We start from the raw sequence: 20,877 nt of genomic DNA, 5'->3' as shown, positions 1-20,877 counted from the left end.
GTAGCGATATAGCCTTAGCGAGGACTCAGCTGAGAAGTTCGCCTGAGCTATCAAAATTTATCAAATAGCCTTCTCAATCACAAATGCAGCATTATTGTCTGTCTGTTAGTCATAAACTCTCCCCCAGGTCAGGTAAGAAATCTGGAGTATTAACTGATTTTTAATTTCATTACCCATTTAGAATTTCAGGGAGTGGTACGTGTAAATAACATTCTATTGTCGAACTAGATACGATTTAAGCAAGTATCTTTCTACTTCCAGACGATCCGAGTGAAACTATCAATCTGTTCGATGAAGAGCCAGATATCGTTGAAACCATACTTGAGAAAATTCAGGAAGCCCGAAAGGTTTCTGTAAAACCAGTCTATCAACCGCCACTGACAGACTTAAGTGTTACAAGCAAACCATTTGGTAATTACACGGTTCCTAGACATGACTATTGCGTTCCTTCTATTCACTTCCCTTTGCTACCAAATGATCCGAAATGTTACCAGCCTATCCTCGAAGAAGATTATGCCAACAGCCAGCCAAATCAATCTGTAGGATCAGCTTACACACTATTTTTAGTTTGTTGCTTTTTAATGGTTGCTAATTTCGGTTATTTTGTCTTCTGATTTGAGTCTGTAAACACAATACATATTTCAATTGCTTGAGTTGTGCTCCTTTGCAAAAAGATGCTAGAAGTTCTAAGAGCTGGATAAACACAGTTTACATTATCAAAATTAAACTACTGTGAGTCCTTAAAATTAAAAGAGATTGCTACAAGTATGGTGAGCTGCTTTAAGGCCTTTTATAAAATCATTAAATTAGTTTTACAAGCACAAAACTTTTGTCTTTATAGCCTTTTATGTATCGTGTCAAGAAATAAATTACATGAATTTAATAAAGCGTGAAAGTTTATATCAATGCTTTATAACAATTTTTCAGTTAACTAACCTAGCCTATATTTGTTCTCTAAGCTAGTGTAGGTCAGAATTTATGAATAGAGCATTTACAAGTACTAATATCATTTGGTTTATAGCATTTATGAAGAACTACATGTATGTTGTGATGGAAACGTTATGTTGCCATCCCCTTTTCTTTATATCATTTGGAGTTGTGCTCCCTTTTTCATTTGTGTAACCACGCCCCTAAAGGAGGCTGGCCTTTGCTACCTTATTTGCATAATTGAATGTATTTAAGGCAGAGCCTCGGCTCTTTTATGTTGTTCAAATATATGCATTGCATTTGGAACCATACTTCTTCTGTTACCTTGAGCGATAGCAGAACCACACTAAGCATATAGCTAACTCCAAAGACCTAGTCTATGGACTGTGCTGTGGTGATAAATTCATAGAAGCATCGTCGACCCCGTCGACCTCCGGTCGACCTGGTACAAAACCCACTCTGGGAGCTATCCCTTGTGCAAGGTGGTTGATGTTGACCGGTGGTGTAAGTCGACCTAGTCGCCTCCGCGTGTTGGTCACGGGCAACCCGCACACAGCCCCGGTGAAGGGTGAATGCAGACCGGTAGAATAAGCCGACCTAGTCGCCTCTACGTGTTGGTCGCAGGATCCAACACAGTGTGTATACATATATATGTATATATATGTATACACATACACTTGTATGTGTATGTGTATGTATACACATACACATATACATATGTGTATACACACGTATATATATGCACTATCAAAGTTTGTGTCTGTGTCTGTGTTTCTGGGTCTGGGTTTGTCCAATTATAGCTATCAAAGTGTTGGAATTAAAATTCTGCGTTCTGATAGATATGAACTCACGGAGATTGCAACCACAATACAGCTTAAATCTACACGCTCTACCACGGAGCTATACAAGGCATATTGATAAGAGACCTTATCATATACCATATAGCGTATGCACACGCTAAATGATGTATTATTTGAAACTCTACGAATTCTATTAAATCTATGAAACACGATGCTTTTTTTCGCGTTTTCGTGAATTTCTATTTCCAGTGATATATGTATATATAAATTATGTATGTACATATATATATATATAATATATATTTTTTTTTTGTATATATATATTATATATATATATAAAAAGTTTTGTACTGATTATATACGTTACCAAAAGATATACGTTGTATCAAAATTTCGTAGTTTACATACTTGCTATTTATTTCACATCTACATTTAGTTAGTTCTCTACTAATTTATTCCAGCTGTTCAGAAGACTTTTTTTCAGCTATATTATGTTTCTAGAACTATATGATTTGGTACCTTATGTTCCACAATTGTTAATTACAAACAAAATATTTTTCTTTTATTTATTCACGGTTTTTACGTTATTTCTTGGAATTGAAATAACTTCTTCAAGCAGTTCGGTTTAAAAAGTTTCATTTTTTGCACGAATATTTTCCAATTTTTTGATTTAATGTTTATTTTAATATCGATATAGTATATTAACATGCACAATTTCCTTTGCTCAACAGACGAATATTGAGTTCGTTATACGTGTTTCACAAAAGTTCCTATCAGTGCTTGCTTTGTGTATTAGCTTACACATATTTTTTTCTAAACCCAACCAATTAGCAATTTGTAATTAATTTCACATTTTACAAAAAAAATATATGTAAGACTACTGTAATATTCTTTGTTAGATTATCTGTAAGGTTTACTGTATAATTGAATGTAAGATTTTATCGTATAAGGTTACAAGTATAAGCTGTTCATCACTCTCTTATATTTACATTCATATATACAGATTTACATTCTCTTATTACACTTATAAACTTCTTATAACTTTTTAAGTTTATAATTTAAGTTTTTAAAGTTTGTTTCATTATCGTTACTATTTCAATTTGCTTTTTTAAACATATTTGGAATTTCATGTTTGAAGCTTAAACATTCATTTTTCCATTACTGTTATTATTACTTAGTTCTCAATCTTTATTATTAATATTAATTTTTCATTCAACCATTTTTTTCAAACATTGTTGTAATAAAGTTTGGACTACAAAATACCACCATATTTGGTCATACTTTTTCTAATTAACCTGCTGAATACATTATTCTCAGAAGTTACATACTATTTACATGTAATACCTTCAAAGAAAAGAACCTGCAATGATTCATCAGAAGAAAGAAAAAAAAACCGACAAAAGACAGGCTGAGAAAAGCCGCTGCTAGAGCCTTGGAAGCTGAACAGCAAAGAAACCGGATGCTTAGCAAAGGCCAGAGAAAAGACAGCACAACTTTGAGCATCACAGACTGATCAGGAACATCAACTAAGACAAGCGTGTAATCGAGAGAGGATTGCAATTATAAGATCTTTGGAGACTGACAAACAACGTGCATAAAGACAAGTGTGTAATCGAAAAAGTATTGCAACTGCAAGATCTTTGGAGACGGATGAACAGCATGCACAAAGACAAGCGTGTAATCGAGAGAGGATTGCAATTATAAGATCTTTAGAGACTGACAAACAACGTGCATAAAGACAAGTGTGTAATCGAAAAAGTATTGCAACTGTAAGATCTTTGGAGACGGATGAACAACATGCGCAAAGACAAGCTTGTAATCAAGAGAAGATTGCAATTATAAGATCTTTGGAGACTGACAAACAACACAAAAGGAGGCAGGTATGTGAGCGCAATGGAACTGTTGCAAGAAGATGTAAATCAAAACAAGAAAATTTTAATGCAGCATTTTATATGACTGCTCCTTTAACTATGAGAGTGATTTTTTTGCTTGCTAGGAAATATGGATAAAGTTTTTCACAATTGTCACGCAATCAAGTTGAAAAACAAAGCTCCAGGCATGTGTTGCGCCAATGGAAAAGCCAAACTACCAATAATTGCTAAACCCCTAGAACCATTGAAAGGTTTAATGCTTAGATATAGTGCATTTTCTTGCCAACTTTTTTGTAGTTTTTGCAAAGATAACTATTTTTTCAGATGACATCTTTTGAAGCTTCAAGAAAAATTTGCGAGCAAGGTTTCGGGCCCATTTTTAATGTACAAAGACAGATTTATTATTTGCATGGAGCGCTTTTGCACTAGTGTACATACAAAATAAAGCTATACTAGTTCTTGTTGCAGCTGAAAGCAACAAGTTTTTTAATGAGGATTCTGATGAGGAATTGAATCAGATATGTCAAATTGTCTCAAGTGTCAGGCATAGCATTGTCCAGGATTTGCAACACCTTTCTCACTGCAACAACAACTACGTTCATGAATTTAAAATATCGATGGAAAGTCTAACAGATGACAGTTGAAAATTGCAGTTTGTGCAGATCATCGAACAGCTGGAAGACATGAACAGAGATATAATGCACCCAAATTAGACAAACCAGCAATTATTATTGCAGGACAGAACTTTGATAAAAAGAGATATCGTGTTACACAAGCGACAATCAGGACATACATGAGTTTCTGAAACGCATATGCTGCAATGCACTACAGTACCCAATCATATACTGGCAAGGACAAGATGGATATCATCTTACAATTAGGCAGGTGGACCCAAATACAGGTAATGAAGTACAAAGGAAGACAGTATCTGCCCTGGATTTTTATGCTTTTAGGATAATGATATGAAACACAGGATCAAACCACTTGCACAGATGCAAACAGGGGCTCCATTATTTTTTGACAGACATGTTTGAAAAAATTGAAAGTAAAAGATTGTCTTATGTTAGGCATAATCAAAAAAGACTTAGAGCTGACAGCTACATTCACCTAAGAGATGCTATGCAAAATGATGATGCACCCACTGGATCATCATTTTGCCAATTGTCCAATTTGGCCAATTTTTCATTTTTTCTTCTTCCTTTACTGGTGGCTCTCGATACATGCATGAATATTTCCAAGATGCTATTACTTATGTGAGACAACATGTAAGGCCAGATCTCTCCTTAACATTAACATGCAATCCAAAATGGACGGATATCAAAGAAACTCTCATAGATGGGCAAGCAGCTCCTGACAGACATGACATTGTAGCTAGAGTGTTTACACTCAAAGTAAAACTACTGCTCAACTCGCTAGCAAAGGGAAACTTTTTTGGAAATGTTCAATGTTTCCTTTACTCAATTGAATGCCAAAAATGAGGTCTGCCTCATTGTCATCTTCTTCTATGGCTGGTAGAAAAAACACGCTCAATTCAAATCGACTCAATAATATCCGCAAAAATTCCAGATAAAGAGAAGGATCCAACTCTGTACAGCATTGTTACCAACCAAATGATACATGTACATGGACCATGTGGCAACTTCAATCGCTTTCTCTCTGCATGAAAGATGAAAAATGCATCAAACAATACCCGTGAGAACTTATTTATGACACTCTGACTGCTGATGATGGATATCCACAGTATAGAAGACGAACATTAGGCATGGGAAGACGTTTTACAAGAATTCAACATCGCGATACAGAAATAGAATCCGACAACAGATAGATTGTGCCATACTGCCCTTTTCTATTGAGAATTTTCAACACCCATCTGAATGTGGAATATTGTCATTCAGTTAAATCGATGAAGTACATTGGCAAATACATTCACAAAGTTAGTGATCAAGCAGCTTTTGTAATAGAAAATAACAGGGATGAAGTGACTACCTTTCAAACGGGTAGATATATTTCCAGCATCATGGCTGTTTAGAGAGTTTAAGGTTTGCCAATTTATCAGAGACATCCTATAGTAACACACCTTAGTGTACATCTGGTGAATAGACAGTGAGTATACTTCAATGAGGACAACATCGACTAACGTGCACAAGAACCGCCAAGGACTACTTTAACAGACGCTTTTAAAGTATGCGAAAGCGATGAGTTTGCTCAAACTCTACTATATCATAAAAATGCCTACTAACTACACCTGGACAGCACAGAACAAGCGGTAATCCAAAACTCAAGGAAAGGTCGTTAAAAACTGGCCTCACATATGTGCATCAGATGCGCTGGGAAGAGTGTATACCACTCATCTAACAAAGGTAGAGTGTTTTCACTTGCGCATTTTACTACACAAAGTTACAAGACCTATTTTGTTTCAAAAGCTTCAAACTGTCAACGGAATCGTTTGCTCAACATTTAAAGAGGCATGTCTCAAACGAGGATTACCGAAAGATGACAGACAGTGGCACAATACTCTTCAGGAAGCTTTAGTTTCAGGTTCATCTTCTCCGTTTCGTAATCTATATGCTGTTATTCTTACTAGGTGCAATTTGTCTGACCCAAAACAATTATGGCTAGATCACAGAAAAAGTATGAGTGAAGAGGTACGTCAACAATTGAATCAACTTTAACCGCAGATCTCTTTAGATTTTACAAACGAGATTTTCAACAAAGCTTTGATTTTGTTAGAAGACAAAGTCATTAACATTTTCAGCAAGAGACTAGAGAAACTCGGATTCACATCGCCATGCAAAGATTTAGACATGCTTTCACAGACAGAGTTCCTACAAGAAATAAAATATGTCATAGAAAACTTAAATAAATTTGTTTGCAGCACAGAACCAAACCTTGCATTTTATCAGACTTAGGTTTATAGAAAAGTTTTTTAAGCTGTAGATGGTGAACATGAAACAATCTTTTTCTTGGACACTCCCGGTGGAACTGGTAAAACTTTCTTGCTCAATCTTTTGCTTGCTAAAATCAGATCTAACTGACAAGTCGCACGGACAGTCGCATCTTCAGGTATAGCCGCTATGTTATTGGAAGGTAGAAGAACGCCTCATTCCATGTTTAAACTACCATTAGATATAGGAGGTCTGAAGACTTCTGTTTGCAAGATCGCAAAGGTACTAGATTGGTTCAATAGTACAAACCACAAAACTAATTGTTTGGGATGAATGCGCTATGACATATGAAGCTACATTGGAAGCTCTGAATTGCACACTGAAAGACCTTTATAACAGTGACAAACTGATGGATGGTGTATGCGTACTCATTGTTGGAGATTTTCGTCAAACCCTATCAGTCATGCCTAAAAAAACTCCAGCTGATGAACTCAAAGCTTGTTTAAGGAATTCTTATATATGTGTAGAAGTGTGTAAACTAATGACAAGTCTGAGAGTGAATCTGAGACGGGATGACGCTTCGGAGTTTTCTGTACAACTTTTAAATATCGGTGAGGGAAAGCTACCAGTTAACAATGGGCCAATATCTTTTCCTGAAAATTGCGGGTTGATTGTACACACAGAAGACAATTTACTACAAAAAGTTTACCCCAATATTCAGAAAAACTATCTTCATCACCAATGGCTGAAAAAGGGTAATTCTGGCTCCTAAAAATGACACTGTTGACCACATAAATGATTTACTTCTTGAAAAAATTCTTAGGACTACAACTTCATTCCTTAGCATAAACTGTGTTGTTGAAAAGAATGACTCTGTCAATTATCCTACAGAATTCTTAAACTCTTTACAGCCTGTCATTATGCCTCCTCATCATCTTTAACTACACGTTGGTGCCCCAGTTATGCTTCTTCAAAATTTGGATTAATCTAGACACTGTAATGGAACAAGAATGATCATCACAAATCTCTCACCAAATCTTATTTTTGCTACACTGCTTCCTGGGGCTGCGATGGGTGAACAAGTTTTTATTCCTAGAATTCCACTAATTTCAGTTTAAAAGTATTCAATTTTCTGTTCGGCTTTCATTTGCATTGACTATCAAAAAATCTCAAATTCCATCACTAAAAGTTGTTGGTATTCACCTACTAACACCTTGCTTTTCGCATGAACAGTTTATTTTCCTATCCTGAGTAGGCAGTAAACATGGCTTATACATTCTCTCGCCAACCGGTCAGACAAAGAACATTGTTAACCCTCAAGCGTTTCAGTGATACAAAAGCGGTATGCCCAGCAAATTTTCAAGAATATCTTCGACAGCAACAGTAACCTTTCATTGTTATTATTCATTTAATTCATTCATTGTTTTTTGGTTCTTTCATTTTGTATATCATATTTCTATCAATTCATTTTTTTACAATCGTTGTAGTAGAACATACTAGATGTAAGTATTGCTTGCTAATTATTTCACGTTCAAACACCTTTATTGGTGTCTTATTCATTGTATAAACTAATTTGATTCGCCCAAACTGCCCTTCTCATGAAACATTTTAGAGAATTTTTATTTTTATTGTCATGTCATGCAATAAATTTCATGTAAAACAAACAAATTCTTGAATTATTAAATATTGTATACATTTTCAGTGGTTTATGTGCCTGCTGGGAAATCCACCACCTTAAAAATGGGTAGTGCGCCATTTGTCTATTTCTTGGGTGGTGTGGAAATGACTTAAGGCCACTGATATTGAAAAACAACAATTTCCCGAGCAACACCAAGTAGTACAGCTAGTATATATACATTTATACTAAAGAACAAACTTTGAGAAATACAGTCAAAAATGGATAACTCGCCCTCGAATAGCTCGAACACATGGTTAACTCGAACGGTTTCTTTGGTCCGTTCCCACGGAATGATAAATTGCTTTAGATAACTCGACCTTAGCTCTGTTAACTCGAACAGTTTTTTTGCCCAACGGCTACCGAAACGGTTGTTATCGCTTTAGAAAATCGCTTCAATTTCAAGTCATAGAGGTAAACCTCAACTTTTCGTAATTCATAGGCATCGTTATTACCACCATCGGCAAAATATTTTTGTCAACGACTTTTCTAAAGGTTTGGTGAAATTTGATTTATACCAAACATCCACTTAGCGATGGCCCTTCGGAAGCAAGGAAAAGTGAGGTAAGCTTTGCATAAACCTCAAGAAAAATCGGCAAAATTGATCTTGGTTAAAACGCTTAAAAGTAAAAGATGTCTTTTCTTCTGAGCATTTCAACAACGATCAAGTTTTGCCAATTTTAATCTAGAAAACGTCCTGGCAATAACATCACCTTAAACAACAAACCAATCTCAAATGATAAAAAAATCTCTATACTTTTTGATAAAAAAGTTTTAAACTTTACATTAGAAGCATTTAATTTGAAACAAGCCATTTATGCTTTTGATTTATATTATATTTTGTATATGTACATGTATCTACTAATAAATAAATAAATAAATACATGGACTTGTGACAGTGCTCTGATAACTTGAACGCTCTGATAACTCGAACACTTTTGCTCGGTCCCGTGAAGTTCGAGTTATCCATGTTTGACTGTATATATATCTACACATATATACATTCTGTACTACCCGGCGTTGCTCGGGTAATAAAAAAGTCTTTGGACAAAAAATCAATTTTTATTTAACATATCATATATAACATTTACCATTAAATTAATTTTAATGAAGCCTAACTTTTAAAATTCATATCATAAGAAAATAATTCTAAGCACTTCAAATGAATTAAAAAGAAATAGAAAACAACTGTAAAGATTTTCGAGCTTTTTTAAACAACTACAACTTTTATATTTCATATCATGAAAAAAGTTTTTTTGCGGAAATAAATTATGAGAAGAAATAAAACTGTAAATGTGTTTAAATATAAATGTGAAATAATCAGCAATTAATGGCTAAATATAATTTGTCTAATTATAGCTAATTTCATTTTAGCTATGATTAAAATGAAAAATTATTTGGTATACGATTATATGATTTTAATTCGTTTCAGTGTTGGCATCATAAGGTGAAAATATAGTATAGACACTTAGTGGTATAGAAACCCAAAGCAATTATCTAATTCAATCACTGCCTGTTAAAAATCATCATAATCACCATAATTGAAAATATTAACAAAACAACATTTAACCTTAGTAGCTATAATTACCTACAATAACTCTGGTGCATTTTGTGGGTATGATCTACAAAAATCATAACATTACAATGTTTTACATGCAGAGTTCTTACCTTGACGACAGACATGCAACATATACGCTGAATCTAACTTACCGTAAAGCCTCTAATTGAACGCCGCTTCTACTTGAACGCCACCTCTATTTGAACGCCACTCTCCAAATGAACACCACTTTCATTTGAATGCCACTTTTCTAATTAATGATCAAAAGTATTGATCATTAATTAGAAAAGTGGACCTATTGCTGCTTCGATGAACTTTCACGCTTCGAGATTTACTAACAAATATACGGCACATTTATCTCAAATCAAACACGTGGTAAATACTTATATGTAGACCATGCGCACATAAACCTACTAGATTGAGAACTTTGCATTCAACTAAAATGTACCAACCGCATATTTACATAGTTGCTAAACTTTCGCAGAGCATCACGACAACTTAGCATACATGTTAAGCAGTAGCCAATTCGACGAGATTACTCCATTAAAATGAACTAAATATGATCAGCAATTTAAGCTGGATGTTGCTTTGTACGTTGAGAAATATAATAAAACCAAGGCTGCCAAAGATAAAAAGGTCTCTCGGTCATGTGTAAAAGATTGGACAAAACAAAAAGCACAACTTGAAGCACAGTTGAAAACGTCTTATGCTATCTCGTCAAGCAAAGAACTGCAAGGTGCAGGACGTCCTCTGCATGACAAAGACTTGGACGAGAAGCTCATCAGCTGGATTCGTCAGCAACATCAAAAGAAACTTCATGTCAGTCGAACAATGATTCAGAGAGAGGCGCTCACATTTGCAACAGATAAAGATTTCAAAGCAAGCAATGGCTGGTTAAAAAATTTTTGTTTCATCCCAACTTAGTTTCATGCCATCCAACAACTACTTGCCAGAAAGAGCCAGATGAGTACGCCGAGAAAATAGTTAATTACTTACTATTTGTCAAAAAGCAGCGTCAATTGTCGAATTATACCTACATCTATGCTGCTGACGAGACTGCTGCCTATTTAGATTATTCGAACAGTCTAACTGTTGAAAGTAAGGGAGTACAAGAGGTTCCTGTAAAGATGAGTGGTCACGATAAGCTACATGTTACTGTCATGCTGAAAGCTAGATCTGATGAGTTCAAATGTTGACCATATGTACTGCTAAAGAACAAGCGACCAATTAAAGAAATCGTCAAGAAGTTTAAACATACTCTCTGTCTGTGTTGGGCCGGTCGCTCTTTTTTCAATGTCGATCTGACTGCGAGTTTTTTGCAAAAAATCTAAAGCTATTCTTTGTTTGGAGAGCAACTCGTTTTTCTGGAACTCGTGCAGATGTCACATCAGCGATAACACAAAGAAACACTTAAAAAAGCTCCGGATTGATACGACCGTTATTCCAAGAGGCTTCATGAAGTTTATCCAGGCACCTGACATCTACTAGAACGTCCTGTTTAAAAATAACATTAGGCAGTCTTACGAGGATTGGATGGTGCACGGCAAGAAGAATTACACATCGTCCGGAAACATGCGAGCCCTATCAATGGAGGTATATTTGAAGTGAATTGTCAATGCTTGGCATCAATTACCAGATGAACTAATCATCAAGTCATTTAAAGGATGTGGGTTAACCAACGCTCTCGACGGAACTGAAAATAAAAAGATTCATTGCTTTAGATCAGATGACTCCATTAGCACCGAACCGGTTCTTCTCAAACAAGCCTGGGCTAATGCTGGCAATAGCAATGCACATGGAATAATTCAACAACTCGACGCTGACACAGAAGCTTTTGAGAATGACGAAGATGATTGTAATAGTGATGTGTCACTTGATTTTAAATAGTGAATATTTTATTACTCACCAGTAATCATAATGCTATTTTGTATTGTACTTTTTGTAATACAATTATATGCCAGATGTTATCATGAATTAAATTTTATTTACACTATACATACATGAAAGTGCCCGATTCAATTAGAAACATAATTAACACACTGCAGATAGACCATAAAGGTGAACACCAATGACACTCACACAGACAGATGATAGTCATCCAATTATTAATTAACCATCAATCGTTCCACAATAAATATCTATTTTAGAGAATCTAGTGTTCAGACAAACACTTGTATATACTATCAATTTATTTTGCATCAGTTATCCCGCGTAACTTATTTGAAGTCATCCTCTCATGTAAATTTTCTTTCAATTCTTACACAAAAATTCTTAAACTAAATATGAATTGTTCGCTGCTATCTTGTACTCATGTTACTTTTACAGTTTCCATTTTATTTCATAATAGGCATGCCTGCAAATAGAGGTATTTTTGTTATCAACAAAATAAAAGATTACTAGCAATTACCGGGAAATTTACCAAAAATATTTTCCTGAAATTCTCACTAGCTAGTTGACAAATTGATCGCCACTTTCAAATTGAACCCCACCTCTAATTGGCCACCACTATGAAAAGAGGGTTGAAAAATAGAGCGCCATGGCGTTCAATTAGAGGTTTTACGGTATTTGAATTTAGCTTACTAAAAACATACTTGAAAGAAGTTTTCGTATGCACTGTAGTAACTTTTAACTAAAGTTCTATCACTGTATATCATCTGTTTGCGAACTATTTTTATTATAAAAGACGAGGCTGAACTGAGATATCATCGCCAAACTTCAACTTCCAAAGAAATTATCGTCGATATCGTTTTGCGAGAAACACATTACCTCTAGAACGAAAAAGACAAAAAACTATTGTTTCATAGAGTCAATGAAACTCTTAGAGTTTTAATTAACACATCATTTAGCGTAGAAATACCTTTAAATTAATGCACTATTGTCGGAATTAAGAAAACGTAAAGTGGCCGGGGAAAATTCTTCAGAGCAGCGGAAATAAATTAAGAGACCAAATACATGTAGATGTGAAATAAATAGCGAGTATGTGAACTACAAAATATCTTTGCAACATATATATTTTGGTAATGTATATAAATCAATACACGAATCGCCAAATTTTAAGTTGGAGGTAAATCATTAGCTCTAATAAAAAAGACAAAGAAGCATCGCGTTGCATATACTTAAGTCAAAAAATATTTCTCAACAGAGGCATCGTAATTAGCATGCGCATCGGCTATGGGGTATATGAAAGCGTATTTGATTTTAATGGCTAAAGCTGGAATAACAGGCAGATCCACAGATGACATACTTCAAGAAATATATATATATATATATATATATATATATATATATATATATATATATAGACTAACTGTGCTACTCGGCATTGCCCAGATAATAAAAAAGTCTTTGGACAGAAAATTGATTTGTATTTAAAATATAGCAAAATTTGCCACTCTAACTGACAAACTACATATCATGAGAGAAATTTTTTGTGTAATCGAAATAAATTAAGAGTGAAGATAAAAGCAACTGTGAAGGTTTTCAAACTTAGTCACACAACAACAATTTACAAACTTCATATTATGAGAAAAAGATTTTGTGCAGGACTACTAAACTACAAATAATTGAAACAACTGTAAAGGTTTTCAAACAACTGTAAGTTCAACTTTGAACAACAAAAGTTTAAAATTTGAAAGAAGTGTTTCATTGAAATAAATTAAAAGAAAAATAAAAAATGTAAAAGTGTTTAAATGTAATGTACCATTTGGTACTTTGTGTATATATATATATATTTTATTATTATTTTCAGTAATACTATTCTTGCATTTTATTTTGTATTTTATTCCTTCTGTGATGGAAACGTATGTTGCCATCTCCCTTTCTGTATATCATTTGGAGTTGTATTCTCTTTTTTATTTATATAACCACGCCCCTAAAGGAGGCTGGCCTTTGCTACCTTATTTACATATTCAGCTGTATTTAAGGCAGAGCCTCGGCTCATTTACGTTGTTCAATACATGCCTTGCATTTGAACCCACACTCTTCTGTTACTTTGCGCAATAACAGAACCACACTGAGCACTTACTTTACTCCAAGACTCAGTCTATGGACTGTACTTTGGGAGTAAAGCCACAGAAACACTGTCGACCCCGTCGACCTCAGGTCGACCTTGTCGAACCAGTATAGTACCACTCAGGGAGCAATTCCTGTTGTAAGGTGGTTGATGTGGACCGGTGGTGTAAGTCGACCTAGTCGCCTCCGCGTGTTGGTCACGGGCAACCCTTACACAGCCCCTGTGAAGAGTGAATGCAGACTGGTAGAGTAAGCCGACCTAGTCGCCTCTACGTGTTGGTCGCAGGATCCAACACCCTGGTGGCAGCAGTGGGATTTGACCACGGACTTCTAAGATAAACCTTGTAACCATGCCAAGCAGCCGACGGAGTGCTACCAGAGATCTGGCTGAGGCAGAGTTACACCAAGTCGACCAGATTGGTCAACTAACAGAGGCTATTACTAGAGCCTTACAAATACCCAAGAAGGAAGCTAGCTTCAAGCCACCGAAGTTCGATGGGAGTGAAGATGTAGAGTTGTTCATCTCCCAGTTCGAAGAGGTTGCGGAAGCTAATGAGTGGAGTGAGAAGGCCACTCTCCTCCACCTGCGTGAGACACTGAAGGAGGGAGCCAGAAGCTGTAGTCGAGGGGACTCACCTGCCTCCATCTTCGCGGCTTTACGCACAAAGTACGGGCTCTCCCCGAGAGAGGCTAAGAGTAGGCTCCACCTCAAGAGGGAACCAAAGACGAGCCTCCAAGAACATGCCACAGAAATGGAGCGTCTGGTGAAGATCGCGTACGCTGACCTTCCAGACTCCTACCAGTCCGGTATGGCCATGGATGCGTTTTCCCTGACCCTGGGAAACACGCCCCTCCAACGCCATCTTTTAGCAATGAAGGCCCAGAGCTTGGAGGAAGCAGTGCAGGCAGGGAATGAGTTCCTGCAAATCCAGCCCACTCTTCCTCGGCCTGGTGCCCGACCCATAATAATGACAGTGGAGGAGGAGGAGACTACCCCTGCTACAGTAGCCCCCGTCCACTCGGATCCCCCATCAGCCACCCTGAATGACGTCCTGATGGCTATAAAAGGATTAGCGGATGGACTAAGGGAAGGAAATCTGTTGGGACAACGGGGAGTGGAGAAAAGGGGACCAAATTGTTGGGGTTGCGGCCAGACAGGGCACATCCAACGCCGGTGCCCTCAAGCCTCCCAAGGACAACCACCTCAAGCCACGAGGTCGGGAAACGATTACCATCCACAGCAGTAGGAGGAAGTACTGACTGTGGATCGAAAATACCCCTGCAAGGCCAGTGGCAACGGCCACGACGGACTAGGCGACACAGGCTCCCCCCCTGCTCGCCACCGGTCCCCTTGCATAACCAGTATCAACCCTTACCTGAGTGTGCAGGTCTCCCACCCTCAGAAGCCAAGGACGAAACGTACGTCTGGCCAAAGCCGTCTTGGCCTTCCAAAAAAGGCCCCTAGAGGATGAGCAAAGCCAGACGAACGCACGGAGACGAATCATGGAAGCCGCATAATAGCAGCTATTTCTTGCCAGGTCGCATCGGAGGTCAGCCCGTCCAGTTTCTCGTGGACACCGGATGCACCTCTAATTTGTTGGGACGACATGTCTTTGAGCGTTTACCTAAGGATGTCAAAAGCAAATTGGAGGTTCGGGAGGACTATGGACGGATGGCAGATGGTACCCGGCTGCAGTTTCACGGACTCATCACTCTCCCAGTCAGAGTCAGGAGTGTCCAGGTTACTGTATCTCTCGTGGTGTGTGCCCTGAAGGAGGACGCGATCCTGGGCATGCCCTTCTTGGTTGATCACCACTGTGAGATGAACTTCCAGCAACCCACGTTGGTGTTAAATGGACAGAAGTTGACTTGTACTGACCGAGAGGGTCGACCTCTGACAAGTGGAGTTCAAATAATGCGAGCCACAACGCTTCCCCCTCGAACCGAGGTCCTGGTTGCCGGACGTCTCACGTCCTCATCCTATCAACCAGTCGGGTTAATCGAGGGAATAAGAAACGGTTATACGGTGGCCGCCAGCCTACATCAACCCGGTGAGAAGGGGAGAGTGGCCATCCGCTGCATGAATCCCACCGACCATCCCGTCAGCGTGACGGCAGGAACGGTCATGGGACAATACACTGGAGTCGGGCCGGACGAAATAGGGGTCCGCTGGACAGCGAAGGGAGAAGCCGAGATTTCTAAGGAACCTCCCCCTTCTGTTTCTAACGTACCTCCCCACATGCTGGACTTGCTCAAACAGGCGGCACCACATTGCTCGTCCCCTACCGAGTACCGAAGGATGGAAGACCTTTTGGTCCGTTATGCGGATGTATTTAGCCAAGGAAGCGAGGACGTGGGGCGTACCACCCTGGTACAACCCGAGATCCCCCTCCTTCCAGAGGCACAACCCATCCGTCAACACCCATATCGAGTAGGACACGAGAAAGAAGCCGAAATCGAACGACAGGTTTCGGCCCTGGAGAAACAAGGCATGATTGAGCCCGCTCACGGGGCCTGGAGCTCTCCGGTGGTCTTGGTGAGGAAGAAGGACGGGGCGTGGCGACTGTGTGTAGACTATAGAAAACTTAATAGTGTCACTCGCCAGGACGCCTACCCCCTCCCCCGGATTGACGAGAGTTTGGACGCCTTGTCCGGCAGCAGGTTTTTCAGTACCTTGGACATGATGAGCGGATACTGGCAGGTACCCCTCTCCGCCGAGGCCCAGGAACGGTCAGCGTTCGCCACACGCAGTGGGTTATGGAGGTGGAAGGTGCTCCCCTTTGGACTGACCTCCGCCCCGGCTACCTTTCAGCGGCTAATGGAGCGCGTCCTCCAAGGGCTACACTGGAAAACCTTGCTGTTGTACCTGGACGACATCATCATCATGTCAGCAGACTTCTCTAGTCATGTCACTAGGCTGGCAGAGGTGTTGGAGCGATTGAGACAAGCCGGGCTGAAACTAAAGCCCTCTAAATGCAGTCTGTTCCAGACCCAAGTCAAGTACCTGGGCCACATAGTCAGTGACACTGGAGTGGCTACCGACCCTGAGAAGATTCAGGCCATCAGTGGATGGGCAGCACCCCAGGATGTGACGCAGTTAAGGTCATACTTGGGTACCACTGGGTACTATCACCGATACGTACCTGACTACGCCTCGATCGCCAAACCTCTCACCTTGTTGACAAGCGAAGGGGTCCCCTGGAAGTGGGAGGAAGAGGAACAGGAAGCTTTCCTTAGGCTCAAATGGTCACTGACACACGCTCCAGTACTGGCATATCCCGATCCCTCCTTGCCCTACGTGCTAGATACCGACGCTAGTAACGTAGGGACCGGGGCTGTGTTATCCCAGGTCCAGCAAGGCAAGGAGCGACCCATAGCCTACTATAGCAAGACCCTCTCCTTCGCCGAACGCAATTACTGCGTAACTAGAAGAGAGTTGCTGGCAGTTGTGCTGGCTGTCCGGCATTTCCGGCCCTACCTATATGGCAGAGAATTTACAATCCGGACCGATCATGCCTCCTTGGTTTGGTTGCACCGGAGGAAGGAACCCTCTTGCCAGGTGTCCCGGTGGCTGGAGAGCCTGGCCGAGCACAAGTACCGAATTATCCATCGAAAAGGCGATAAGCACGGGAACGCCGATGGATTGAGTCGACGACAGTGCGTCGACTGCCGGCAGTGTGCTGCCATTGAGAAGCGAGATCAGGGGCCAACGAGGTCACAAGTGTGTGACTCTCTAGTAACCCCAAGAACAAATTGGGAAACTGCTGTGCCAGTGGACCAGGTTCCGGTACAACCACCAAGAGGTACAGGAACACCCAGCCCCAACATCCGCCAGTTGGATGAAGATGAATGGCCTCGACTACCCAGCAGCGGACATGCCTTAGGGCCCGGCCTCCCGATTCCCACACCAGCCAGTCCAGTCCCAGTACGGCTGCCAGGCGGTGCGGGGTCACCAGGAGTGTTGGACGACCCTCCCAGAAGGCTTCAAGACCCTCGGTTACGGGCCATAAAGATGGCAGGTGAAACCGGAGTCGTTGAGGGAGCTGGTGAAAGCACGGTCCCAAAGGTCCCAGAACGATTGACAGTGGTGCAGACTTCGCTAGATGAAGTACGGGCATTACAACAGAGACCCGCCACCGACCTAGGGATAATTTACCAGGCCATCAGGAACCGGAAGAGAATAGAAGAGGCCGTGCTGCAAGTAGGCAGCCCCGAGCTGCAGCGATTGGCCCGGATGTTCCACCAGCTCCAGCTCGACGAGTCAGGTGTATTGACCCTTCATCTCACTCAGAATGGGCGAGAAAGGGTGGTGGTGGTATGCCCGCAAACGCTGAGACAGGAAATCCTGTGGAAAGCCCACGAGCAAACGCACTGCGGTGTGGAGAGGACCTTGAAACGCGTCCAATTGGACTGGTACTGGCCGGGCATGGCTGGAGATATCCGGAGGACAGTTCTCTCTTGTGAAGTTTGCCAGAGGGCCAAAACAGGAAAAGGCCGGCCTCCGGGAACAGACAACGGCTGTACGCCGGGAGGCCATGGCAACGCCTAGCCGTAGACTTGGTGGGACCCCTACCTCAGACCCCTCGAAGAAATAGCTGGGTGTTGGTGCTCACTGACCATTTCACTCGGTGGTCAGATGCTTTGGCCATCCCCGACGCTACAGCCCCAACGGTAGCTCAGGTCCTGGACGAGAGAATATTTAGCTACTTCGGTCTGCCCGAAATTATCCACACCGACCAGGGGAGCCAATTCGAGTCCTCTTTATTCCAAGAGCTATGTGACTTGTGGGGAGTCGATAAGTCTAGGACCACTCCGTACCACCCCGAAGGGAATGGTGTGGTTGAAAGAAATAATCGTGTATTGGGTGACTCCCTACGAGCCCTCTTACTGGGCAGAGGACATGAAGATTGGAATCAGTTACTGCCACAAATCATGCGGACGCTGCGAGGTTTACCGCACTCCGCCACTAAGGAAACACCCAATTACCTGATGTTGGGTCGAGAGCTTCGTCTTCCTGACCAGTTGCTGTATGGAAACAGGCTGGAATCATTTACAAGCATACACGAGTATGTCCAGACTGTCCACGACGGGTTGATGCAAGCCCACACTCTCCTCCGAGATAGACAGAAGGAAATTGTGTCAACCGATGTGAGAGAGCCTCCGCTATTCAATGAGGGTGACCTCGTGTGGTTACTAAGCAAGCGGCGGAGAAGAGGGGAAAATCCGAAACTAGCGGCCAAGTATGTGGGACCCTATCGCGTACTAAGGAGTCACGAAAATCATACTTACGAAATAGAAAGGTATGGACAGCGATCCATTCAAGCTGAAGGAAGGTTAAGACTCTGTCGCCCTAGTCCAGTGCAACAAGGACGAGCCCCAGTTGAAGTCGAGCCTGCCCGACGTCCTAACATGAGAGGTCAACCCCGAAGACGAGTCTCACGAGGAAACCATAATCCGGATGCCGCTATTCTAGAACCACTCCTGCCTAGCCGACTAACGGAGTTATCAATACCCCAGTCGCCGGGAAGATTGGAAGCACTTCGGTTTCCCGGCGAAGATTCCTTGGTCTCTCCAGGGGAACGCAACCCTAACTCGATGGCTGACCCCGACCCTGGCGGCGAATTGACAACCGAGGAGGAAAGAACCACGGGAAATATAGGAGCCCAGGCTAGTAATACCGGGGCTGGGAACGCTTCACGGCCCCAACGAATAAGAAGGCCTCCCGCGTATTTGACCGACTATGATACCAGCGCCGTCCAATCAGGAGAAGCCATCAAAAGTCAAGGTCAGATCTCCGACGGACGGCTCGCCGTCTAGAAGACCTGGCGAACAGAATGTCGACCCCATGAAAGATACGAAAGACATTGTTTATCCTTATTTTTCTTGGTATGTTTTAGTTAGTTGGTGTCTCTCATATTATTGTATTTTTCTTTTCTTTTGGTATGATGTAGCTAGTTGGCGTTCTCTCATATTATTTTATTTTTCTTTTCTTTTTTTTGGTTGGTTTTATATAGCCGATGGTCGTCTATAGGGGCGGCGTGTGTGATGGAAACGTATGTTGCCATCTCCCTTTCTGTATATCATTTGGAGTTGTATTCTCTTTTTCATTTATATAACCACGCCCCTAAAGGAGGCTGGCCTTTGCTACCTTATTTACATATTCAGCTGTATTTAAGGCAGAGCCTCGGCTCATTTACGTTGTTCAACACATGCCTTGCATTTGAACCCACACTCTTCTGTTACTTTGCGCAATAACAGAATCACACTGAGCACTTACTTTACTCCAAGACTCAGTCTATGGACTGTACTTTGGGAGTAAAGCCACAGAAACACTGTCGACCCCGTCGACCTCAGGTCGACCTTGTCGAACCAGTATAGTACCACTCAGGGAGCAATTCCTGTTGTAAGGTGGTTGATGTGGACCGGTGGTGTAAGTCGACCTAGTCGCCTCCGCGTGTTGGTCACGGGCAACCCTTACACAGCCCCTGTGAAGAGTGAATGCAGACCGGTAGAGCAAGCCGACCTAGTCGCCTCTACGTGTTGGTCGCAGGATCCAACACACTTCTAAAGATAGTATTGCCAAAATTTAATACTCGTTTATAAGCATAATCAATCATATTTTATAGGTGGTGGTGTGGTGGATGGGAGGCCATGACATTGTAATTCATGTAGATATTTTCATATGTTATATCTTGCATTCTGTGTTGTTCTTTTTATTATGTCGTTGTTAATTTGCCCATATACAATATCGTTATTTATCGCTGTATTACAACCATGCCAACGGATTAGCGATTCTGTTTATTACTAATGCTATATGGTTTTTGCTTGGTTCCATTAGCCGGAGCGGGCGAGTTTGTTGTATATAAAGGAGCGTGCTCACTCAGTTGGGCGGAACAAATATTTGTACGCTCCTCGGCTAGTGTAATTTATTTCTATGATAAAACCTGGAATGAAATCACACGCATTTTATTTCTTTATGAAATAGTCTAGATCGTGTCAAGTAAAGGCCGGCAAACTCCCTTACACTGGTGGCAGCAGTGGGATTGCGCCAAATCCAGCAGACACCATTTAAAAATTTAGAAATCAAATTCCCTTCCCTCCTTGCCAAAGCCACCTCAGTAGAGGAAAACTGGAGTAGTACGGCAAACAC

General features: G+C 40.7%; 1 protein-coding gene across 1 annotated transcript in view; it reads left to right on the top strand.

The window, feature by feature from the left end:
- The window catches only part of LOC137406389 (arylsulfatase B-like), a 35,113-nt gene extending 14,551 nt beyond the window's left edge, over positions 1-20,562 (top strand). Inside the window, exons 12-13 of the mRNA XM_068092965.1 lie at positions 262-411; positions 20,354-20,562. Of these exons, the coding sequence (XP_067949066.1) occupies positions 262-411; positions 20,354-20,382 (179 nt within the window). The 3' untranslated portion in view covers positions 20,383-20,562. The remainder of the gene's footprint in view (positions 1-261; positions 412-20,353) is intronic.
- The last annotated feature ends 315 nt before the right edge of the window (positions 20,563-20,877 follow it).

The sequence above is a fragment of the Watersipora subatra genome, chromosome 10, assembly GCF_963576615.1.
Source record: "Watersipora subatra chromosome 10, tzWatSuba1.1, whole genome shotgun sequence".
In the NCBI taxonomy this organism is placed as follows: Eukaryota; Metazoa; Bryozoa; class Gymnolaemata; order Cheilostomatida; family Watersiporidae; genus Watersipora; species Watersipora subatra.
This window is presented reverse-complemented; position numbering and strand designations above follow the sequence as displayed.